The 19,698-nt window shown below is 43.5% G+C and overlaps 2 protein-coding genes across 2 annotated transcripts in view; one reads left to right on the plus strand and one right to left on the minus strand.

Annotated features, from left to right (window-relative positions):
* Nucleotides 1–1,516: 1,516 nt before the first annotated feature.
* smyd4 (SET and MYND domain containing 4) lies at nucleotides 1,517–10,158 on the minus strand (the record flags this gene model as incomplete). The annotated part of the gene is made up of 10 exons (XM_080509392.1): nucleotides 1,517–1,783; nucleotides 2,038–2,161; nucleotides 3,307–3,423; nucleotides 3,507–3,654; nucleotides 4,086–4,291; nucleotides 4,455–4,724; nucleotides 5,654–6,611; nucleotides 9,314–9,403; nucleotides 9,683–9,827; nucleotides 10,022–10,158. The coding sequence occupies 10 exons, from the start codon at nucleotides 10,156–10,158 to the stop codon at nucleotides 1,660–1,662; spliced, it is 2,319 nt and encodes a 772-aa protein (XP_080365518.1). The 3' UTR covers nucleotides 1,517–1,659.
* A 1,351-nt stretch (nucleotides 10,159–11,509) lies between these two features.
* The window catches only part of LOC308139398 (replication protein A 70 kDa DNA-binding subunit-like), a 49,460-nt gene continuing 41,271 nt past the window's right edge, over nucleotides 11,510–19,698 (plus strand). Inside the window, exons 1-6 of the mRNA XM_080508840.1 lie at nucleotides 11,510–11,606; nucleotides 11,996–12,043; nucleotides 13,469–13,547; nucleotides 13,803–13,911; nucleotides 14,002–14,093; nucleotides 14,165–14,263. Of these exons, the coding sequence (XP_080364966.1) occupies nucleotides 11,574–11,606; nucleotides 11,996–12,043; nucleotides 13,469–13,547; nucleotides 13,803–13,911; nucleotides 14,002–14,093; nucleotides 14,165–14,263 (460 nt within the window). The 5' untranslated portion in view covers nucleotides 11,510–11,573. The remainder of the gene's footprint in view (nucleotides 11,607–11,995; nucleotides 12,044–13,468; nucleotides 13,548–13,802; nucleotides 13,912–14,001; nucleotides 14,094–14,164; nucleotides 14,264–19,698) is intronic.

A 19,698-nucleotide genomic window follows, 5' to 3' on the forward strand; every position in this document is an offset into this window, starting at 1 on the left:
ACTTAATAGATGTGTTTTGTGAAACAATTTTTTTGGTAGTCCATGTAACCAAGAAAGTTAGTTTGCCTCCAAAACTCCACTGAGGCATGAAATAAATCGTTTTGATGGATACGTACTGACACCACGAGGTCGAAGCCACGACGTACCACCTTTATACCCGTCACCACTTGAAAGTTGAAGTCATTTTAAAGCAGCATTCATACAGAGTGCACAGTAAATCAGAGCAAAAACTCAGGGCGGACGTGGTCAGCCGCAGCACCGACGCAGGCCGGGGTGATTAAATGATGATTAAATGGGACTAAAGGACCTTAAGTGAACCGAGAACACCATGCCCAGCGCCTGAATGTCACAGAAGAAACACGCACTGGACCGAGACGGAAGTATCCCATCTTTCTTTCAATAGCGTTGGTGAATGTGTGCAAACTGTAATCTTCAGTCAAATTCATTCACATGTGCTGACGAACTGAAGCCGTCGTCAATTTATTTTTCAGTGTGGACTGAAAAATTTAGTTTTTCTAGAAGCACAACAGAAATGGATTTCTGAAGAATTTAAAATGCCCGACTCACAGATCAAACAGATAGCCCTTAAATCATGGCTGCTGTGGCTAAATCAAAAACTTTACCTTCTCAATACCAAACATATGGGCTGATGGGTGCAAAACAGCCTGGCATCCCCCCGGAGGGGAATAATCTTTAGACTATTTATGCTGCGGAACAGGAAATCTAACACGGCTTGTGTTTGAACTAAACATCAGCTTTGTTTATCTTTCACACACACGGTTGCCGTTCAAGCAGTGCATGAAGTCTGCCAAGCCACCAAGTTTCCACCTGTGATTACATAAAAATTAGTCATGATTGGATTGTGGGAGGAGGTGGAGGGGAACGACAGAAAATACAGGAACAGAGAGAAACACCACACATTTCCACGCTTGGATCAGATTCAAACCCAGGTCCTTTTAGTAGTTAGTGATAGAAAGCTTCATTTATATTGAGCTTTTTTCCGCTGCTTTTAGACAACTAGTCACATTTACCCATTCACACAGAAATTGGTGGTAATACTCGGCCTTCATTTAGAAAAAAAAAAACCTGCTCCTAATTCTGCTATTGGAAGAGTATAGTTTCCATAATTTGAGCCCAAGTGCCACCCACTGCTCCACCAGCATTATACAAATGCTTTAAAGAACAATAGATCCACTCGATGACAATGGTGTAACCACAGTATAATACAGGCATTTTAGTTCAGGGGCCAAATGCAGTTGAGTTTCATCTTGAGTGAGCCGGACCGGCAACATATTGCCCTAACAACCTTTAAATTTAAACTTTGTTGTGGAGCAGAGAATAGAACACAAACAATTGCGCCGGAAAATAACTACAATCTCAACTTGAAGCCAATTTTAATGAAACTTTCTGGTGGGAAATACAGTGAAATGGTCCATTATGGGTGTTTTTACTAGCTTGGTGGTTTGGCCTGGATCAGAACCTCTTCTGCGCTGGTTTTGACTCGCAGGCCTTTTGTTTGAGATTCCTGGTATAACGCACATAGAAAAATACAAATTCTCCAAATGTGATGTAAAATTTCATTTTTTTTTTTTTTATGACTTTCATTTTGTACAAAGCTGTATTTGTATTCTGCAAGTGTTCACTGGAGCTCATTTGAGACTAGCCTCGTAAACAGTCCTCCATGGCCTTCAGCTCCTGTAGTTCGGGGCAGTGAGGACCGAGATGAAGGCAGAGGAGTCGTCTGACCTTGGGAATGACAGACAGGGCCGGGCCTCTGGCAGCACTGGGAGGAGGAGAGGAAAAACACAGACCCATTACTTCTGTTTATAATGACAGTCAAAACAATAAACCATGGACGGTTACGAGGTTGTAAAGTTTTAGGAGTGAGGTGTGGCCTTTTTGAGTTATTGAACGGAGCGTCTTAAGTTTTGCCAATTATTCTGACAGTTGCAGCTCGGCGATAAAAAGTTCACGCCAGACGCTGGAAAACGGTCGTGACCGGAAGTTTTTCCATCAGTGTTTGTAGAGCTTCTTTACCCGTTGAAGCGCAGCTGAGCTAATTTAAAGAGTTGTTGAGCCAGTTCAATGCTGTCCTCTCCATACTGGAGGCCAATAGCTGCGACGCTCTTCTCCAGCTGGGACGCTGCGTCGTTCCAGGCACCTGCAGGAACAGCGAAAGACAAGTACTGAGAGGACGAGTCAAATAACTCCAGGTTTAACACTCTAATCTCTCTGAAAGTCAAATTTCAAGGCCAAAGACTAGGACAATGCTCAAAGTCATGTTGCTCGGATGAGTTTGTTAAAAAAAAAAAAAAAAAAAACCCAGAACGCAACAGGTACAGGAAAAGTTTTTAGGACATGTCACTGTATTTGGCACCAGGTGGTTTCATTGAAATTGGTTTTATGTTGAGATTGCAGTCATTTCCAGAAGTAGTTTTGTGAAAATAGAGACATTTTCATCATGGATGCTCTGCACCACAACAAATTAACTTTAAATTTAAACTTTTAAAGGTTATTATGCCACTATTTCACCGGTCCGGCACAATCAAAATGAAATTGGGCTGTATGTGGCTCTTGAACTAAAATGAGCTGGACACTCCTGTTATTGGATTTCGATGTCCAGCGTGTGTCTCCCAATTATTCATTTGCTTGTTCAATGACTGTATTATAAAATTTTAGCACTGTTTTTAATGTTTTATTTCTAATGTGGCCACTTTTATTACGTTGCTCGAGTCTGCAGAGAGTTGCATGAAGTTATAAGTGAAAAAACATTTGAGAAATGTTTGTGTGTTATGAGTTTAATCAAACTAAGCTGTATAAAACAGTTGGATCCGTTTCCATGTTCTCCATGAGCATGAAAGGTTTTTCTGGGTACTACAGTTTTCTCCAACTGGCCATGACAGCCGACGCCAAGATCATAAAATAATTAGGACAGTTGCGTATTTAATCAACATATAGGATGATCTTTAAACACTGTGAGAGCTCTGGGTTCATGAGTTAGTCCATCATCCAACCCAATCTAGATGTCCATGAATAGCATCTTCCATTTTATACATTCATTCTTTCAAAACACTCCAAATGCCACATGCATTTCTCAAGATATATGCTCTTGTCCATGAACAGAGATTTACAGCTTTTATTACACCTGCATGGAACTATAAAGAGATCCCTGCAGTTTGACGGTGCTGAATGTTTACCTTCAGGTGGCAGTTTTTTTTGCCGCTAATGGTCGTAAATGTACCCAAACAGACGCTTAGCAGGAGTTGTATAGCCATTCAGCCCACACGCATGCACTATAATTCTCACCCATTGTAGCGTATGCTCTGGCTGTGGCGTCGGCTAACTCGCCCTGGAGAGGGTGCGTCTCCGCCAGGATCAGCCCGGACTGACGCCGCGTCCTTTCCAGCAGCTTCAGGGCTTCACCTGAGGCAGACACCACAGGGAAGCATCAGTATGTTTGTCCTCTTTTAATCACATTTTACAGGCAGTGTTTTTCTCAAAAGCACCTGGCTTTTCCCTCTCCAGTAGTTCCACGGCTCTCTCCAGGGTGAGGCGGATCTCCTGCAGCTCGTTTCTCACTTCAGGTGCAGACATGCGATGACCACACGACGGCAGCGAGCACGAAAATCCTGACCCTCCGTCGTCACGGCTTCTCTGAAAGTCGCACAAAATGTCCTCAACACCGATACATGTGATTCTCAAATAAAGATGCTGTGAACACGAAAACAAAGGTAATCGTGGAAAAAGGCCGAAACCGGCTCCACCGACTGCAGAAGAACACAATGAAAAAAATGACTTATTCTCAAGGATCCAGAAAGAACAATTTCGCCAGATGTTGAAGAAACGGATTCACTAATAGCCTCATAACAGAATTCAAATGACTCCACAGTTTGAAAACTTCGTCTCGGGAAACACTGAAATAACTGAATTGTAAGTCCCCGTTTCATTTCAAAACTCCTCTATTATTTAATTCTTCTTCTGGCTGTTTCGCACCCTCAAAAGAACTCAAAAGTTGAACCAACAGATTGTGCAAAATAATGGAACATTTTCTGCACGATAGTTGGGAATAAAGACGGATCACACACTTTCAGAGAGCCTTGACACTTGCTGCACAGGAGTGCGGACCCCTGTGGAGTGCCTCCGGAGCTTGGCCTCTGCTCTTTACACTCCTCCTCCTCCTCCTCCTCCTCTTCCTCCTGCAGGCTGCAGGCCTCACACTGACACAGGAAAAAGTACTGTTCATGCAGGAGACGCTGTCGCTCTCGGGTCACCATCCTGCTGCTGTGAGGACCTGCAGGGAACATCTTGATGATTGATGACGGCAGTATAATTCCTTGATGTTTTTGAATATAGTTGGACAAAAAATGTCTCTCTCTAACACTGTCATAAAGACAATATCGTTTAATTTCTTTAGACTCTTCTTCCAGCAGTCACAGAATGTGATCCAGTCTTACCGTAGCAGTGAAGGATCTCTTGTGCAGGAGCGATGACTTTAGCTGCTCGGACAGTTACAGTGACTCCCCGGGCCGAGCGCTGATCCTCAGCCACGCTCGCTCTGCTGCAGTCTGCAGACGTCTCCGAGCCACACGGAGCGGCGCGAATCCCCGTGCTGAACGCCAGGCTGGTGTTGGGGCGGCAGGAGTGATTGAGAAGACTGAGCGTTGGGAACAACGCTGAGGCGACGCGGATTTCCCGACTGGACTGCACTGAGGAGTTCGCAGCTCCTGCGAGATGCAAATAATGGACGGAGACTTGAAGCGAATCAGCTGAAGCCACAAGAATCAATGAGCCGAGACACGAAACCAACAATATGAGAAAACTAGTAAAAGGCTTAGGATAATCTGTGATTTTCTATTGAACTCCACTATGATAGCAAACGCAATATCTTTTATTAGCTGATATGAACGACGCTATTTTTCTTTTTTATTTACCTTTCTATGTTTTTAGAAGAATATTCAAAGGATTGTATTCAGATTTTTGCCTTTTTTTTAAATTGAAGGGCCACGGTCGAGAGACATACATTTAAATATTTAAGATTTTAATGATCTGCTTGGTGGATTTTTCTTTTTGTACATGGCCATTAGTGGAAAAAGTTTAGAGAGCCTTGATTTAAAAGAGTGAATCTCAAACTTTGGTACAACCAGTCATAAATAATAAATATTACTTCAGCATGTGACATCTGGTTCATGCTCTAAATGTGAATATTTAAAAACGTGATTTGAGTTGAACTGTGGGTAAGCTATTAATATAAGTAAGTGCCTTTTATAATTCTCCTGGGTCTTTGTGCAGTGTGACTGTGGCTGGCAAAGAATTATCCATAAAATAATCTTCATATCAGGAGTGGAAATCTCTCCTTTGTGAAAAGTCCAGAGATAATTTAGTTTGAAGTCTGGTCATGAGGTGGTACACTCTGGAAAATCTTTGAAAACCAATGAAATATAAATGAAAAAAAAACTGCACAATATACCAAATTGCCCCTCGGAGATGAATAAAGTTTTTTTCTGATTCTTATTATACAAATATTGCATTCATACTCATTTTAAAAACTGATAACTGCTGAACTGTCACACCTGCTGCAAAGAAATGCAGCTCCCCCCCCCCCCCCCCCCCCCCTCCCCCCATCCAGCATGGGCAAACTGATTGGAGGAGTCACCTGCATCTTGCAGAGCGACGATCGCCTGGGTGTTGCACCGCAGCTGCAACATGTGCCTCAGGACGGTGCTTCCCAGAAGCCACGGCTCTGGGCTCCAGGCCGCGTCACCTTCCTCCTCCACTGAACCGCCCGCTGGCCGTCTGGTCAGTGTCCATGACGCAGGGGGAGGTCCCGTCTCACTGAGCCTCAGACACACGGTTGCGACAGTAACCGCACACAGGAAGCGCAGGGTGGGACTGTGCTGACCCACGTGGTGCAGCAAGTGAAACACACTCCGGTAAGGGTCGCTGGAGGACGACTGGCACGGGTTACTGCCTGAACTGTTTGATTCCGATTCGTTCTGCCCGTCTCCGATTGGCCCCCTCGCCATCTGGACGTTTTCTATCCCCGCCTTCAGCGCTACTCTCAGCGCGAGCTGCAGCATCGCTCCCGTCACCGTCAGATCTGCTCCCAGCGGACACTCCCAGCGGTGATGTTCCTCCCAGGCGTCCCACTGACAGCCCGTCGAGCAGTAGCGGCTGTAACTGCAGGCGCCACACGGGACGGGACACAGAGTCTCAGCCAAACACCAGTGACAGCGCCTGCTCTCTGTCCCAAACACGTCCCTCCCTGCCCCTCCATGCTTCCCTTTCACCTCCTGCACTCCTGCGAGGAGAACACAACTGTACGGCCTCTCCCTGAGGATCACCTCCCCAGCTGCGATTCTGTCCACGGCCACCAGGTGTCGACCTTTATCCACGCTGGAGGAAACAGCAGCTTCAGGACAAATCTGAACAGATGGTGCTTTTACTCTGCCTGGACCGCTATGGCTCCCCCGGGCAGGATTGCCATCCTCTTCTCCTGCCTTTGCACCGACGGGGAGATCCTTAAGGCACGCTGTGCGACGGTCCTGGAGTTTGTGTGAGAGATGGGAGGGATAGCCGTTCTTCAAAGCTCTGTCGACGTCATCGAGGCATTCCTGATGAAAACAGAAAAATATACAATTATACATTTGAACAAAAACATGAATTTCATGATAAAAAAGCCCCGAGCTGCCAGAGAAATGAGTTTCTGCAGGATACTAAACGGAGCTGTGGAGTCCGCCCACAATAATCTATGTACATGCATGTGCACTGGACAATAGGAGCCAATCAGCACAAACATCAGTCAACATGAAGACGTTATATGTTACAGAGCAGGAGAGCTGTTTATTTTTACCTTAAGATACTTCGACTGAAACAAAAAGGGCTTAACACAGTCCTGTTGACGAAATATTGACTCATCGACTGCCAACAACTGCTTGACTTACCAGAGAATTATGTTGGAGTGGATTTGAAGCTAATTCTTCCCCACAGTGTCCTTGACTCCGTGTTTGGCCCTTGTATAATTTTGGACGACATTATTTTGCCATTAAGTCTGCAACACTGTCTTCTTGGATATTTTGTGATTATTGATAAATTTCAAGAGTGAAAGTGGAGATAAGAGTTCTTCCTCCCATCCTTCGGATTGACATTGATTAATGAAACGAGGGAACCACTTGTGTGAGACACGCAACGTGAATCTAGTATGACGCTGGTGCAGCTTTCCAAACTGAGTTGGCTGAACTCGATACTGAACAATCGAGACCGGGCCTCTTGAAACAAGAATTCTATAACTGAACCATCGATACCCAGAAGTCTATTGGTCGACCTTAATATTATTGCACTCAGTATTTTGCTGCTTTGTCGTCACGGCGCTGCACCCAGAGACACTGCATATGAGGCTGCGTCAGTAAGGGAGAAAAAAAAAAACCAAAACGGAATTAAATTAATTACGTTACGTTGCAGCCTGATGGCTTATTAGTCAACACACAGTACTCTGTCATTGCAAAATAAAAACTAAATCCAATTATGATGAAGGAAAAAGATATTTATCCCCTTTGCTCCTGACTTTGAGGCCCAAACGTCATTAAACCTCACAACTCCAGCTTATCTCATCCCTTCATTCATTCATAACTCTACTGCTTCATCCAACTGCAGCAAACTGCTGGAGTCAATCCCAGGCAGTGGCCATTCTCAAGAGATCTCAAATAAATGCATGCTATTTTGGGCTGTGGGGAAAAACTGGAGTATCAGAAAAAAAAATAACCCTCTGCTGCATCCAGACTTGAACCAGAACTTTCTTGCTTTGCGGCTTGACTGCCACGTACTGGACCACTGTGCAGCTGGGAGGATCCAGAGATGAGATATAATCGCCCTAGCTCGGTCAACTTCAGGGCCTTGTCCCAACTGGCTCTGCCTGCTTCACCAGAGATCAGTGGGCATCCTGATGACCTCAAGTGTACATGCAGCAAAAACTAAAGAGAATGTGGAAATGTAGCTGAAATTGCACCACACCAATGCGGAGATCTTTAACTTTTGATCTTGGAAGAGCATCGGTGTAAAAACCAGCGAAACAAAAAAAGGAGATTGACTCCCAGAGACTGAACTGTGGCGAAACTTGTAAAAAGTAAACAGCTGAATAAATAAAGCTGCCATATTTCTACGATTTGACACTTTTCAAAAGTAAATGAATTGGACATGATTAAAGTGCATCACTCCTAAAAAGACCCCACAGCTGTCAGTAATAGGTATAAACAAACAAAGAATCAATAAAACTGTATGTGAAGCTCAGAAACTGCTCCAAGACACCGATCAATTGGCTTGAAGGCTCCTTCTTCTGATCATAGTATATTTGTCAGAGTTTTATTGGGTTTATTTTTTTTAATAGGCGTTGCCAGTGCAATGCATTGCAATCCGCACCGTTAACATTTCTGCTGCAACCAGGATTCAAACCAAATCCGCCAATATTCAAGGTCAAGACTTCAGCCGACGTCTAGCTGAAGGAGACATGAAGGCTTCTAATGCTCCGAATATTTAAATCAGGGGGGCTGTGATCGTTCCCTCAGCTGCTGCTTTTTGAAATTTATACCTGACAAGCCAGGAGTGAACACTGTGGCATTAGCAGCGAGAGGCAGCGAACTCGCAAGGCTATTAAAACTTCAAAAGGCCACTGAATGAGTGATTATCCTGCACATTTCAGATTTCATCTGTCGAGTCATTGTGTCCCGTACGGGCTGCAGAAGCAGCACATGACGAAGGCTGTGTCTGACTTGCTTTATTGGAGTCGTGAGCAAATTAGTGAAACAAGGTAGTGTCGGTTCGCCAATCATGAAAGCATTAAACCTCAATTAAATGAACCATTATAAAAGATGAGCTCCCGATTCAAGAAATTACCTGGGAAGCCACTGCAGTTGATATTTTTTACTGCCTCCTGAAAAGGTTCCTGAAGTGGAAAGGTATCACCTGGGAGAGGGAAACTCCTGAATACGTGCAAATGTGTCCTCGGTTAAATTACCATCGTTTCAAAGTTGGCAAGCAGAGGAAATTAAAGCTGAAGCATTTTTAATAATCTTTAAAGCACTGACTGTCTGAAAAAAAAATGGAATGATGCATTGATTTTATTTTTAAAGATGAACAACTAATTATAGTACCAACAGCTGCTGTTTTTATTTTTTTTTTATTTTAAAGCAATTGCATCTTCCACTTCTATCATGTCAAAAAAATAGAAACTATAATCGGATGAACAGTATTTGCAGAAGTGAATCAAAATGTTTGAAGCAGAGGCATTTGCATATTAAAGTGTCGCGATGTCCCGCCTCACCTGGTAGAGCTGCAGATGGTAAAGTGCAGCAGATCTGTTGGCGTAGCAGAGAGACAGCTGCTCCGAACTTTGGGGAGCGAGACATATACCCTGTCATAACAGGAGAAAAAGACTACTTTAATGCAAATTAGTCAAGAGTGGTAGACATATGAGGCATTTCTAGTACTCAGAATAAAACCAGTACAGATGGATACTTTCATCAGCTGTACCTCACCTTGCTTACTAATCTTTAGTCAAAACTTAACGTGTGTATAGTCTGATTTGTACAGGTTTAAATATTGTTCCTGAACTGTTTGGCCTAACCCAAAAACCTGCACTGGGGGTTCCCAGTAGTGCAGACCTGAATCTGAAGGGTTGTGGCTGCTGTACCTGTGAATAGTGCAGAGCAGCTGCAGAGTAATCTCTGATCTTGAAGCAGGAGTTTCCCTTCTGTCTGCATTCAGCTGCTTGATCTGAGTCTTTCTGTACAGAAGATGCTGCAGAGATCGACTGCATGAAGTCTGCATCAGCTTGGCTGCAAAACACACAGAAAACGTCATGAAAAGTCACGGAGACTTAGTACAGACTTCATCAAGGGACACGTGGTTACAGGTAACAGGAAGATAAGGAGAGTTTTAGTTTAATCATCATTGTTTTTTGTTTTCTTCCATGTGCATTTACTATTGCATACATATGTATCTGGAAGACTGTGCTTCAGTAGCTACTCACGTTGTCAGACTTAAGGCACATTTAAATACATCATCTATTTCCTCCATGGATATAAACTTCTCTTTGAACTCGGGGTTTAGTCCGATCCATTTCTGCGCCACGTGATCCTGCCACTGGAGACACGGGAGGTCCATCATGAAGCTTTCGGTACATCCGGAGAAGGACAAGAGGAGAAGTCTGGACAGGTTTAAAAACAAAACCACGCCGGTGTGTCGGATTCACTGGTGTCCCTGTCAACTAGTGACCGACTTCCTCCCAACGTCCACTGTTGCTGTGATAAAAGCAGATGTTAAAAAGCCGACCGAAATACGTTGATGTCCCAAAGAAAATGCCTTTTCACCACATTAAAGATACAGTTTAGAAGTGTCGAAACTTTTGTGGGTTAACATTTCAATTAACATCTTCTGTTAATACCCTCAACATGGACCGCGAGAGGAAGTCGGTCACCAGTCAACAGGGAAACCAGTTAAACCGAAACACCGGTTTGCGGCTGCCAAAGCCACGCTGTGAAGAGCGGAGCAGATCGACACCGAGTTTCCGTTTGGTGCTTTCAAAATAAATTCAGATGGCGCCCAAAGAGAACCCACTGCTCTATTCTGTGTTAGGTTGAATCTTCAGACTGACAGTGGGTGGAGGGGACACGATCACAGACGTTTAATAAAAACAAGACATTTTCAGTTCCTTTTCCTTCTGATATTGACATTGATAATCCTCTGTATTTGACATTTCCCTCAATGTTTAACTGAGGTAATTCCCAAACGAGTGCAGTTGTTAGCGTTCTCACCACACAGCGAAGAGGTCTGGGTTCAAATGCCCGTCGGCCTTTATTGTGTGGTGTTTGCATGTGTGTATGGGTTTCCTCCGGGTACTTCGGTTCAAAAACTCCCCAGTCCAAATACATACATGCAAGGTTAATTGGTGACCCTAAATTATTTTGGTTCAAAAACTCCATGATAAAGCAGTATAGAATTCCGATTCCTGCTAAATATGGACTCTGGCAGGGTTACACACTGAGTAGGTCGCCAGTCCACCACACACACGAACATTCACACCTATGAAGACAATTTGCAGTCTCCAATTAACCCCACATGCATGTTGAGGGACTGTGGAAATAACTGGAGTATAAAATGCACACATGCACAGGGAAAATATCTATGCATCTATACAGAATGTCTGGACCCAGAAGTAAACTCACAGCCTTCAAACTATAATTTTTGTCGGCCTGTTATAAAATCCCGCAGTGAAACTCTGGTGTAGTATTCAAATAAGTTGTTATAAACCAAATTTGGTGTGTGTGTGTGTGTGTGTATATATATATATATATATATATATATATATATATATATATATATGAGTTCAATTAGTAGTTGAGCTGCCCAAGACCCTGATGAAACATGCTGCTTTTATTTTGAAGACAAACATCCCACTTCCTGTGTAACACTCAAAATTCTCGTTCCTCAGTTCACGCGAGACCTTCCATCAGCTGCTATTCAGACACCAACATAAATAGAGATCCGGAGTCTGCAGATTTTAAGAAGTTTACTACGGAGAAATGAGTATAAAACTCACCCAGGGGGCGATTGAAGTAAGCTTCACTATTATTACATCCGAGCAACAGTTTTCTCTTTCAATTTCACTTTAAATATTTACGATTTGAAGAAATAGCGCTTTAGCATACTACCAATTGTTAGCACAGCGAGCTAATGAGAATGTACATTTCACGCGCGTATCACAGACATTGCTGTATAACGTCAAATTCATGAATATTTCAATATCTTCATAGAAGTCTGATCCAGTGTGGATGCAGTAATGTTTACCCGCCGGGCCAGTGCAGAATAAACGCCACCTCATTAATGTGCAGTGGATGTTTGTACTGTAACTCTGTGTTACCAGCATGTTGATGTGATGGGACAGGTTGAGGTCAGGCATTAGGTAATAACTCATGCATATGTGCTGTTGTTTTTATTTTCTTAGGCTTTCCAGAAAGGCTTAGATGTGGACAACCCTGTGCTGCAGCTGCTGGTAAGAGAGCAAAGCTCATCATGTTAGAAATATGATTGTAGGTAACATGTTCTGCCACTCCATCAGATGTCTTTACATAAGATACACTGCATTGGTAGATTATGATGTTACGATTTTAGGCAGGGAAGTTTTTACATCATCCAGTGTTTGACTCCATTTGCTGCAAATACAAGTCATTTCAAGGCACTTTTTACAGAGAAAAAAACCCCAACAATTCTACATGAGCAAGCGTCGGGAAAGATAGAAAGGAAAAACACCCTTTTAACTGGAAGAAACCTGCAGAACCAGACACGAGAGGAAACAAGAAGACTGATGAGTCTGACAAGGATAAAGTAAAAAACAGATTTGTCATAACAAAGTCGTAAATCCACTCTGCACACCACAAACTTTCAGTTTGACTGCCAGAGATCAGAGAGCAAGAAGCTTCTCTTTAAACTGTTTTTCGGTTAATTTTGTTTACATTTATTGTTAATCCCACAATTTATACTGTGGGATGAATTATATTACATTATATCCTTGGATAAAGTAAACAGCTTAACGGTTTGTGGTTAATCCGTTGAATTAAATCAGTTGCAAGTTAATGCAAGGTAATGCAAACAACAGTTGTCTATTACACATTAATTCTGCAAATAATTGTTAACTCTTTTTAAATAGTTTGCATAGCAATTTATACAATGATAGAATGTAGGTGTGTAATTTACATACCAATAAAGTCTCCAAAATACCATTTAGATGTTCTAATCTAATTTGTTGTTGCAGGTCACACAGTGAAGTAGTGAGCGCTCTCATGTCACAGTTATAATATCCTATTTTCGAGTGGACTTGAGTTAGAATGTTCTCCATGTGTGTATGTGGATTTTTCCGGAGTACTCTGCTTTCCTCCCACAGTCCAAAATACACATTTTACTTTTTCTGTAGCTGTGTGAGCGTTATGTGCACTGGATGTACCCTGCTTCTGTGGTGGACGAGCCCCACAAAAACAAACACCTGAGTTTGAGACCAACATTTCTATGCATACAAATCCTTTCTTGTGCAGTCATGGATCTCCTGTGGGGACTTTAGCTTCCTTCACACAAGGAAAAGACATACTAATCTGGTTAATTGGGGACTCTGAATCAGCCAACGGCATTACTCTGTGTGTGGGTGATTGCCTGTATGACTCCTGTCTGAGCCCTCATCCAATGTCAGGTCAGATATTGTCCAGCCTCCGTGACCTTCACTTGGATGGATCGTATGTGGAAGTTAGTTCGGTGGCTGTAGTGTGTTTTTCTTGTCTCTTTCAAGACTTTTATCGTATTTATGAGAAAAAAAACGATGTGATCAGAAAAGCAGAATAAAGAAATAATCATTGTGCTGACAGATTATATTGCCACACAGGACGAGCTTGTAATTCTGAACTTTGTTGTCTCTCCCTGTCATTGTCAGAGCTCCCGGCAGTTCAGTCCTGCTTCGGGCCCGCCCAGGTTAAGGCTCAAGATGAGTGATGGTCAGCACTATTTGACTAGTGAGTATCTTGCAGTAAGCTGAAAACTTTTCAGGCTGTGAGTGCAGTGTGTGTGTGTGTGTGTGTGTGTGTGTGTGTGTGTGTGTGTGTGTGTGTGTGTGTGTGTGTGTGTGTGTGTGTGTGTGTGTGTGTGTGTGTGTGTGTGTGTGTGTGTGTGTGTGTGTGTGTGTGTGTGTGTGTGTGTTAGCAGTAGATCAACAAAAAAAACCCTGCTCATTACAAAGAAAACGTTGTGTGATGTGTTTGTGATCGTAGACTTCCTGCTGGCCACGCAGTTGAACGATCTGTACAAAGAAAACCTCCTGCTACCAAACTGTGTGTATCGTTTGACGAAGACCACCACCAACACGATGTCGGACGGCAGGTACGTGCTCCTGCTCTCCTTCCTCGGCTTCCATCGGCTGCACGCCATCTCATTTGGTCTCATGTCTGACTTTGACTCTGTGATTTCCAGGAAGGTGGTGGTTGTGTTGGACATAGACCTGTTGAAGTCAGCAGAGGAATGTGGGGGGACGATTGGAAATCCCACTCCATATGATGCAGATGGTATGAACCTTGTTAAACGTGCTCGGATGAAAGTGTAAGCGGGCCGTTTACGGTGTTTGTTTAACTCGCAGGTATGACGACATCTCCAAATAAAGTGTCATCAGGCAGTTCTGTAGAGACTCCTTCTCCATCTCCTGCCATCCCGGGACCTTCCTATAGGAGCAGCAGCAGTGAGTGGCCTGTCCAAGACTTTACATGTGATATCTTACCTTGAAAACGGAAACATTTTAGCAATCCTGACTATTAGTTTACTTAAATGTGCCACAATAATGACTTGGGCAGTTAGTCACAGTCATTACTCTGGCAGAAGTAGATGTACATAGCATATGCAGCATGAAAAGAATAAACTTCCCTTTCAAATTTCTCAATTCTGCATTCATGAACATGTATAGCACGCCTTCATATGTGAGATGTAACGAGAGTGAAACCTTCGCTTTTGTTCCTGCTGGCCTTCATATTGACGACGGCATCTAATGTCTGAGTCTTTCTGCACTTCAAACCAAAAGCCCCATCATCGTGAAGTATTGATAGTAACACCAGCACTATATTTGGATGTTTCCCTACGACATTGCGTGCAAGACCGACACGTCTCACTCTATTATTGTAAACTCCCTCTAAGCACCCTGAAGCTCTGCCTTCATGACATTACTCGTCAGATAGAAGAGCAGGACGTCCGTGCTCAGCACATTCCAGTAATGTAATACCTCAGCAGAAGCAGCAATTGAAAGTACGAATCGTGACATTTTCAGTCTCTACAGATGTGATTGAATTTTGCATTTGAGTTGCTGTGTGTGTGTGTCAACCTTGAGGTGTGTGGCATTAAAAAAAAACAACAACAACAACAACAAAAAAAAAACCCTTGTGGTTTGGCTTGATTGCTCTGAGATTTGGCCCAGTTACTCCAGACAAACTGTTTTGGCCAACAGAGGGCGCCGTGGATCCTCGCTGTGAGGAGTTTGCTGACAAGTGATTTGCAGTCCCCTCCACAGTCTCTCCTCCTCGGTGCTGTTGTTGTTGTTGCTGTTGCTTTGCAGCCATAATCTGGGACCAATAAACACTGGGACCAATAAACACTCTTGCGTTTCTTCCCTTCTCATTGCCGTGTCACTTTTCACCAGCACCGCAGACCAAAAGGTAGATCCTGGTTCTCACGTCTTTGATATTCATAGCACTTCACTGATCAAAGGCAGCAGCGCGAGCGTGGGGTAAGAGCTGGATGAGGCAGCGTCAGACGGCACGCCGCGGCAGGAAGTAGCCACAGGAAATATTCAATGAATGGAAGACTGCAGTTTCTTCATCTCGAGTGCCTTGCCCCCCCCCCCCCCCCCCTTTTACACCCTCCCCTACCCCCATATCACATCATGCACTTTAATCAAATTTACAACTCGGACGTGAGCAGAGCCCGGTCTTGCTGCCCACTGGTCACTGTGGGTGTTCATCATTCACCCACTCCACAGTTTTACCGCCAACCAGACTTTTACTACGGGGCAGCAGCTCTGGTTGGTTTCTCGCCGCGATGGCCGGCCCCATGCATCACGCCGAAAGTAGGCCTTTTTATTGGGTCTTCTTTTATTAGCTTAGCTTTTGTTTCACTCACTTGTTTTGTGCCACCAACTGCTCGCAGCTTTGACGTGGATTTTGTTATGTGGCAAAAACATACCCAGTCGTCCTCCTCAGCGGAGGATGTGGGCATGTGGGTGGATAATGAGTGTTTGTGTTTGTGTTTGTGTGTGTGTGTGTGTGTGTGGGGTGACTGAGGAGGTCTGTGTGGGCCGGTGGCTCCTCCAGATCATGGCTGCATGAATATTGCGTTGTGGACTGAATCCCCCTCGTAGCGATACACAGATGGAGCGAGAGAGAGAGAGAGAGAGAGAGAGAGAGAGAATCCACTAATTTGACTTGAGCAAAGAAGTGGCTCTGCATCAAGTAGTTCATCAGTCTGATTCCTCCTTACGTCCTTTGATCCGTGTTACCTCGGAGACGTCGGCTGAGGAAGCCTGCTGCTCTCTTTAATTGTTCCGTTGATGAAATGGCCATGCATTTCCTCTCCCAGCCGAAAACAAGTATCGTGCACAAAAGGCTCGCTGTCATCTTTCTCGTTCCTCCTGAATGTGGCTAAGTGTTTGATTACTTTCCAATATTTTTCTAAATTGCATCTTCACGTACTCAATAACTTTGTGTGCTTTAACAAAATTACCAAATGCCACAAGTGAAGTGCTTCCGATGAGCTGTGGACGTTGTAAATGAGCCGGGAGGCTGCAGTTGTATTGAAGGGTCTGGGTTTAAGGCTCTGAAGACATCACGGTCCACAAACGGCCCACTGAGTCCTCGGGTGCCTCCATTTAGGCGAAGTGGCTCATTGATTCTTTCACTTGTGAGCGTCGGCTCCAACCGGCAGCGATTTGAGCGAGCACAGAGACACAAGCAAGAGGCGTATGGGAGTAAGACGGGCTATTTGCTAGCGCAGGTTTCTTAACCCAGAGGTCAGTTTGTGGTCAGTCGTACTGCAGGTGGTTATTACCCTTAGTCCCTCAGTTCGGCCCTGAACTCACAGCTGCTTCCTTGCCAGTGAAGCAACTGTGATTAATATGAGCCCAAAACAGAGAAGTAACTTTCAAAAGAGAATAAAAAAACAAAAAAAGTAGAAACGAGTTGCTTGTTTCACAGCTGTTTTGATTGGATGCACCGACGCAGGGATTGCCATCATCTACTGAGCAAATTTGTGCTCCGAAGAATAATAGAGAAGTTTTAGAGTAGGAGTGTCAAAGTCACTTTAATTCAAGGGCCACATACTGCGTTGTTTGATCTCAAGTGGGCCAGACCACTAAATAACATAATTTCAATCTATAAGTCACTACTATCTACAAATGCATAAAACATTTGGCCACATTTACACAGCTGGAACTTACAAATATAGCATGGCACCGAAGGAGTTTGATGAATGAATGAGCGTATGAATCCTCTTTAAGGGTAAAGTCTTCATTAGGAGCTCTTGTGGCGTATGTAAGGCAGTTGCTGTGCACGCCGTCTGCTTTCTGGCGTGGGAGTGACTATTCTGCATGACTTTTCCTGTTGCGCTTTCCGAAACTCAACAAGGTCGACCGAAAAGGTGTGAAAACACTCGAGAGATGCGCGTTTTAAAGAAATCACCTTTGGTGTGAGAGCAGTGGCTCTCACACATAACCAGGGTTAGATTTCTGGCTGTGCCAAGTCCGAGCGAGAAATACCACAGACAAATCAACACACGTATTCCTCAAAGCATAGAACAGGCAAGAGGGAGCAGTAAACTGCAAACCAATTTGTTTCTAAAAGGCTGCAGGTACACGGGGTCTGTCTCATTTGAGCTCACGCTGGATTTCACAGGCTGCAAGCATCCTGAATAAGCCAAATACGCAAATTGGATGTACACGCAGATGTATTCGGGGGGGGGGATCAGACCATCTTGGATGGTCATACCTTAAATGAGTTTCAGAATCAAAACACAGCGGATGAGAGGAAGTGGTATGTACTGTCGGCTGGAAGGCTTCAGCTCTGATCACAACTATGACCTCTGACACAGTGGGAAGATGTGGTCGTGGAGATTCTCTCTCGTGAAGCTTATGAAGAAAATGTGTCAAATGATTTTGAGCTCTGTCAGTCACATGTGGTATTGAACCCTTTACATTAAAAAAAGAAAGAAATCCATATCCCAGCCACTGTTTTAATATTCTGTGACGTTTTCCCAGCAGTAGGTGTGAAGTCAGAGGTCATGACACGGTAGTCACAGGCTGTTTCGTGCTCTCACTGAAATATTCATCAGCAGCGATCACTTGAAATGGACGACTTTCAAACTGCTTTGCAGATGATATTCAAATTCCAGAAAAGAAATCTGCACTCGCTGAAATACAGTTTAAAAAAAAACCTATTCATTATTCATCTTTAACCATCCTCTGCAGGTTTCCTTTGTCTTCGCATTTCTTTTGCTCTTTTTTCTCTTTTCACTCCCACACACGTTTGTAAAGCTTCACTTGTGGGACATTTTTAGTTCTTTATCTTAAACTCAATCATAAGTAAGGGTCTCACACTAACCCTGACCCAAACAAGGGATCATTTTTGATTGTTTGAGGATGTCACATTGACTTATGTTTATTCCATGAAGATCTACTGTATATTCAAACATCCATTCAACTTTTCCCCACTTGGAGGAAGACAAGTTTCAAAATTGTAGAGTGTGTGTGAACAGACACAAGTCCCCACAATGTCAAAAATACCTGTACACAGTCACGCGTAAGCGTACACAGACTTACACAGGCTTTCTTTTTTTGACATTTCTTAGCATAAAGATATTCCGAGGGGCACATATATTTCGGCCTCACTGATTTCTGAAATTCAGTATGTATAAAATGTGCTTAAAATAAATCAGCCTCACTTGATTTACATAGCACTTTTTGTACAAAGAAATGCAGCACAAATTGTTTTGCAGGGTAAAAACTAAATAAAAACAGAGTGTTACCCACAGATCCGCCGCCCCCGTTCACTTATATTTACACAGAAAAATTAAAAAAATAGAGGCTTACTGAGGCTCCATTTCCAGTGAAAACGTATCCATTTGCTTTTAGAAAACTTCAGAGTATCACAGCAATGTTTTGAAGACGCTGTCTGGCCGTGCTCAAAAAAAGTTGTGTTTTCAGTGGCTCCGGGCACCGTTACTTAAATGCAACGAGCGTTGTGCGTTTTCACTTGAACGCTGTCGTGTGAAAGTGTCCTGTAACAGAGTCAGAATTAAAAACAAGGCTAAATATGTCAAAAATAACATTTCCAGAATTCTACAACAGGTGACAGGGGAAGTCACATAATTAAAAGGTCTTTAGCTTTCTCCGTGTGGTTTTGAGCAAACGCCCCCCCCCCCAAATACAATAGTATTTATCACATACTTGTGTACATACTAGTTTTGTCGCTCATTTTGTTTTCCTTTTTTGTCGGTATGTGTTCAATAATTGGCTCCTGCTCTCCATATTCTCACACCAGCAGACTACCCTTCAACAAAAGATGGTGTGGAATTCGTTGCCGGAATACATATTAGAATCTTGCAATGATCTTAATCACAAAAAATTAGGATCTTGATAAAGCTCTGTGCTCCTCTCTTTGCTCTGTTCGTCTGTCGACCCCTCGTTTCCCCACCACCTATCATCTTTTTGCTCCTACTCTCCATCCGAACAGCGTGTGCATGCATATTGATGTTAATTACCCCTTGCCTGAAAATAGCTGTTCAATCTGTGATTTCCCCCAGGAGTTTACTCTTGACACACACACATATATACACACACACAGAAGTACACGTGCACAAAGGAGGGGATCATAGCGGTAAATGTCTGTTGTGCTCCGAAGCAGATGCTTAAATCATGGGAGTGGTCTCCGGGGAATTAAGTTGTTTTATCCCTCAAGATCCCCCCCCCCCCCAAAACTCCAGAATGCTCAATGTGGCAGGTAATTCATGCCAAAATCAAGGCATTGCATAAACAATATTTTGACGACAGCTTACTATTTATTCTGAGTCATACTGATATGAGCTGATGCTGCTGCATTGTGGGAAGTGAGATAGCACCTTGGGAGTCTGTGGGCCGCT

This window comes from Blennius ocellaris (genome assembly GCF_963422515.1).
Source record: "Blennius ocellaris genome assembly, chromosome: 14".
NCBI classification, from domain to species: Eukaryota; Metazoa; Chordata; class Actinopteri; order Blenniiformes; family Blenniidae; genus Blennius; species Blennius ocellaris.